This window comes from Leptonychotes weddellii, chromosome 10 (genome assembly GCF_054177405.1).
Source record: "Leptonychotes weddellii isolate Sample4059 chromosome 10, ASM5417740v2, whole genome shotgun sequence".
In the NCBI taxonomy this organism is placed as follows: domain Eukaryota; kingdom Metazoa; phylum Chordata; class Mammalia; order Carnivora; family Phocidae; genus Leptonychotes; species Leptonychotes weddellii.
This window is the reverse complement of record NC_138378.1, coordinates 116389834-116395495: the sequence shown is the minus strand read 5'-3', so window position 1 is coordinate 116395495 and position 5662 is coordinate 116389834. Positions and strand designations below refer to the sequence as shown.

The following is a 5662-nucleotide window of genomic DNA, read 5'->3' as shown; positions in this document are numbered from 1 at the left end:
GTGGCTGTCAGCAGCAGTTCTCAGAAAGGAGAGAGCCAATGCAGAACCCACCACGGAGGTCAGAGCCGCCTGGTTTTAAAATCACCTTTGATGGTTCTAAGGGTACGAACTCTTGAATGCAAAGCTCAAAAAAATATTCTCAGCTGCTGGAATTGCACAAAAGGTAAACTGAGAAAGCACTGATGGAGCAGAAGTTTTAAAAGCTGAAAAGCATTGCCTTATAGACACCCATGAGGCCTGCTTTACACTGGTCTATATTACCCTGTGCACCTACAATAGTCCTTTGTATCTTGCTCTTGAAGAAGAAGTCTCTGTATTCACCTCCAGCAGGTATTATTCAATATTTTGAAATCAAAGAGGTGAGAGGCGAGGGAGTAGTGGGGAAGGAAAGCGATCTGTAAGACACAAAGCCGATGAGTCCCCTTCCTCTAGGAAGCTCTGAAACTGGGACTCTGAATAATGCCTTAAGTTCTTTTTCTGATTATTACTACTCCTTCAAGAGCCCCAATAAATCCCATCCAGTCCCCTCCTGCCTAGTGCATCCCCAGTGCCTCCGCTCCGGGCCCCTTCGGCCCATTCCTCACGCAATAGCTCGTCAGGTTTTAGAAATAAAGAGGGTCGGTCTGCTGCTAACTAAAACTGTTCAACAGCTTCGCGTGGTTCTACTCAGAATCAAGGGTAATTGCGTGCCATGGCCTGCTCACAAGGCCCTCCAGGGCTGAGCTGCACAGTTCTGGCTGAATCCGACGCCGCTCCTCCGTTTGAGCTCGTTTTACACACACAGGCTCTCGTCGGACCCTCGAGCACGCCTGGCCTCCCCCTTCCTCAAGCAAGAGCGCTGCCTTAGCGGCACCCTGCGCCTGGCACCCTGCCTGACCCCGCAGGGCTCTCGCTCAACTTAGAGACCCAAGCCGCACATCACTCCCCCTTCCCTAGCCCCTCTGTCCGGGTCGGGCCCCGGACGCTCTCACAGCTCCCCCCACCCCCACCCCCGTCCTCTGCTGGAGCACCTGCCACCACCATAATGACCTAACTGGGTGTGTCCCTCTTTCAACAGACTGAGAACTGCGGAGCCAGGACCACACCTGTGTGGTTCTGTGTTCCTGCAGCACACACCCCAGAGCAGATACCTGACAATCACTTGTTAACGGGATCCTCGGAAAACCTGCATACCAGCACACCAAACTATGGTATCAAGACCCTTGTAAGATCAACAAACACCGGTGATTTAATATTTTGTTTCTTCATGTTAAAAAGTATCCCCCAAAGTGTCTCCTGTCCAAACAATTTTGGAAAATGATGTACCAAATAAAGATAAACAGGGTGTGTTGGAGCTTGTCGGTTAGGCACTTTTCTGCATCTTCGGGGTGGACATTAGTCCCAGGCATTTCCCCACGCTCTGCTGGGAGAGCCATCTCCCGGAAGTACCTCCCCCTCTCCAGCAGCACGTTTTGCAGAGCCCTGCCAGGCCTTCCCCACAAAGGCAGGAGCCTCCAGAGGAGCCTGTAAGCAGCAGTGACTGTCCCGCAGACAAAGCCCCACCCAGAGAGGGACTCTGGCCAGCCTCTCTCTGAAAGGCTGCACCAGACGACGGCAGCACCACGTGCCCAATCCCGTATGACTGAGGGTCCAGGCAGCTCATCTCCCAAGTTTCCTTTCCTTCTGCTTCTCCATCCTGCTCCAGCTGCTGACCCACAGTCGCCAGCAGCCTGGCCCAGAGAAGGGGGGGATGCGGACATGTGTAAGCCCCACACCCGGCCATGGGTCTGATGAGAAACTGCAGTACAGGAAACCTGAAAACTGCATTTGGGACCTAATCCTAGTTTTGCCACTATACAACTGTAAATAATACTAAAGCATAAACTTTCCCCTTACATTTTAGTCACACATTAGAAAGTATCTATTAGGGTTGCCTGGCTAGCTCAGTCGATAGAGCATGTGACTCCTGACAGTGGGGTCAGGAGTTTGAACCCCACGTTGGGGGTAGAGTTTACTTAAAAAAAAAAAAAAAAAAGAAGCATATATGAAAATCCTGGAAAAACCTGAGATTTTACCTAAATAAATCACATACCTAGTATCAAAGGAGATTTTTATTAGACAATACACAAATCCCTAATTATTCCTAAAAGTGAGCTTTAATAGTTAAAATGTTGTTGCTCTAATGATATGAACAGGCAAAATCAAACATAAATTGATCTAGTTTCACAGCCTCTGCCTGACTCAACCTTGGGGACACGTTAAGTACTTCTTTGTGCTTCTTCGGTTTTTCGCAAAACATGAGTAACTTCAGAGGCATCTTATTTTCATTCTACCACGAGTTCTCTAAGCCCTGGACAGGCAGGACTTTCTCTTGGCAAGGCCGCTCCGGAGGCGGCCCAGTGACCCAGAAACCATACGGCCGGCTCCGCACCAGCAGCACCAGCTCCGGGGCGCAAAGGTCCCGTCTCCGCAGCACAGCAAGAGCCCGGCTCCGGCTCCGGCCTCGGCCAAGCTGAGCGCTCGCTCCCGACCCCGCAGGGGCTCTGGCTGCAGGACAAGGGCTAGAACAGGCACACAGCTTCCTCAAAGGAGAAAAGCTTGGGGCGGCCGTGCTGAGGTCAGATGAGTGCACGGCACGACTGGACTCACAAAATCACGTTAGAAAACTCACCTTCTTTAACGTGAATGTCAACTGTTTGCTGCCGACTGTGGTATCTGCTATGCTCACCGTGCCATTTTTTGCTTCGAGTTTCAAACGATCTTCAAGGGTTTTACTGGAGGAGATTTAAGAGAACGACACATTAATTAGCAGTATGTTTTGATTTAGCATTCGAAACAAGTTTTAATTAGAATGGCTCACATGAAGAAAATCTGTTACGCTCGCGGGGAAGCCAGAAAATGGCATTCACCGAACGCAATCGCGGAACGAATCGGGGCCGACAGTCACTGCTCACACTCGACAGACACACAGTAAAAAGAGCTGCCAAAACACCCGCTCGCTTAGTATCTTAAGTGGTGGTTCCAAATATATTTTCTGTGGCTGCTCCTGATCTCATTAAACCACACTTCTGAAGCCGACAGGCAAGGAGCACCGTCTCTGCAGCCTGTAATTTACCGTAATGGTCAGTGGCACAGATGTTTCTGGAGCCTTTTCTATTTAAGCCCCACACCAGGCAGGCAGCAGAGCACTTCATGCTTCGGCAACCCAGCCACCTCTCCGAGGGAGCGGACCCCGAGCAGGTCTTCCGGGTGAAGCCAGGGAGAGGTACCAAGCGAGTCCGGAGGCTCTCTCCACCCGCCCTCAGCTCCCGGGGTGACACTCACCACCCACAGCACGAACCCCCAAACATGAGTCCACCTGACCACAGACAGCAAACGAAAGCACCACGGGTAAAATTCTATCCGATTCAGTCTGTTCACGCACTGTTCCTTCTCTCGGTGCCTTTTCCTTCCACTTTCTTACTTGAATTACTCGTCCCATCATACTTTACCCCAAATGTAAATTTCATCGCATTTCTTGATCACGTTTTCCACACCTTTCTAGGGTCTCTGTGCCCCCGCCGTGGTCTGCTGTGCCATCTGAACCAGTAACACCACCCTACCTGGCTTTACAACCAAGACGTTCAGTCTGTATCTTGTACACGTGACCCTTCACTGCATGTCACAATAGTAATGTTTTAGTATAAAATCAGAACAGTGGCCCTTTCTGTGAACTGGGTTTGGAGGGAAAAAATGGAATTAAGCTTCAAGACAGACTCGCAGTGAGTTTCCACGTGAGCTCTAATGCTTGGAGAACCCACGGGTGCCCATGATGGAAACGGGAGGATGGGGCCGAGGAAGTAAGAGGGAAAGAATACGGTTCTCTCTTCTTTCCTGTCCCCTCTTCCACAAAAACATTAACACGCTCCCCTTTCCAATCCTCCTTGTACCAACTAGAGTGGAGTGTACCCCTTTCAAGTTAACCTGTAAAAAACCTGACTGAATTTAAAAATGGCTGAATTGGGTGAAGGGTTTGCTTTTGCCTGAAATACGATCTTCATAACTAATTACTGAACAGAAAGCTGCTCCTAAATGGCCCCCCAAGATAAAGTGATGCCCCTTTGAAATTCTGCAGGAAATATTTGATGTTCGCACCATGAGAGATTTATCTCCAGTTTATGACTACTAATGTAACGAACATGCCTTCTTTATATAACTTGAGACGTGAAGTGGTTAGCATAAAAGTAGCACTCTTTTCTAAGCAATAATGTTATTAAGAAGCACTTTTAAAGTACTTTTCATCTTCAAAGTGCTTTACAGACGAACTAATTAATCCTTTCAACATCCCTGAGACACAAGTATTTATCCTTTATAGATGGCAAGAAGGGAGGTGAGGCGCTAAATGACTCGCCCCAGGCCACGCAAGGACTCAAGTCTAAAACCAGGATTCCAATTTAAGAATTTCTGGTTTCCAGGAGTGTGTCAGACCAAACTTGATTTATAAAGTTTTGTGTGGGAAATGCATCCACGAAGTCTTCCAAATGACAAGCTTCCACACGACAGAGAGAGTGAAACAAAGATCTAGTTGAGCTTGGTTATTTTAGCAAGAACTCAAACGTGAAGTGTAAAGGACCCCAGTGTGGATGTGAGTTATGCCAGCCTAAGCAAATTCCTCAGCCTGTCCATGCCGTTCTTGTTCATTCCTTTCATGGCTTCTGACGGGCTGTGGAGCCACTGAGACCTCAGGGTGGCACACAGCAAACACTAATTTGGGAAGAAAGTGACTTTTCAAGTAAATTGTGGGCAATTACTACTCTTTTAAGAATGACCTTATTTCCTCCATGATAGGGTATATAAATTCTGGTTTTCTCTCAATGTACTTTCGAGGTGCACTTGTAAAAACTTGTTCTGTCTGGGCTCCTTGGAGAGACGAGCGGGGTTTTAGAATGAGCCATGGCAGAAGATCAGACACAGGCACTGAGTGCGGAGATTGCTACATTAAAGCAAGTCCTACTTCCCTCCCTTTGAAAGTCAGTTTACGGTATGTGGCTGCTCACCAGCAGCTCCTAAGCCAGCTACCTGAGAATGAATTCGGTCAGAGACGATTTAAGAAGCAGACAGACACCTGAAAACTGTCTACTGTAACAGAAGAACAAAATGCAGAAATCCACGCTGTGTGACATCGATAAGGAAGGTTAAGAACTCTAGGGGAAAAAAATGTCACTGTCACACGATGAACAGCCCCCCACCACTTTGTGGGGACTGCTAAGAAGACAGATGTGGGCTTCCAACCTTTGTCAACCTTCCGAAGGTTGAAAGGACAGAATTATCAAGCACAGGACAACGGACACGGCTATGGGGTGGGGGTGGGGGGATGGGGGAAAGAATCGGAGTTCTCAGCAAGGCTACCTTAAAAAAAAAAATGGGCATGAAGTACAAGGGGAAACATCAAACTAGATATTTATTATATACCCCAGGAAATAATGCTCCTCAACTGAGTTTTCAGAAATCACTCTGTGTGGAGGCATGTGCATTAGTATAGCATTCAGAGGACTTAACTCAAAAGAAAGGACCCACGATCCCACAGTCCACACCAAAGGGAACAGGAAGGCAGTGGAGAAACGGAATCTACAGCTAAACAGCAAATGTTAAATACTCTGCTTAGAGCCAAATACCTCTGACAAATATTTACAGAGACTGTGCA

General features: G+C 48.0%; 1 protein-coding gene across 2 annotated transcripts in view; it reads right to left on the bottom strand.

Annotated features, from left to right (window-relative positions):
* The window catches only part of NOL10 (nucleolar protein 10), an 85793-nt gene that overhangs the window by 957 nt on the left and 79174 nt on the right, over positions 1-5662 (bottom strand). For both annotated transcript variants that reach the window (XM_081797197.1, XM_081797198.1), the window contains one exon: positions 2651-2753. In XM_081797197.1, the coding sequence (XP_081653323.1) occupies positions 2651-2753 (103 nt within the window). The remainder of the gene's footprint in view (positions 1-2650; positions 2754-5662) is intronic.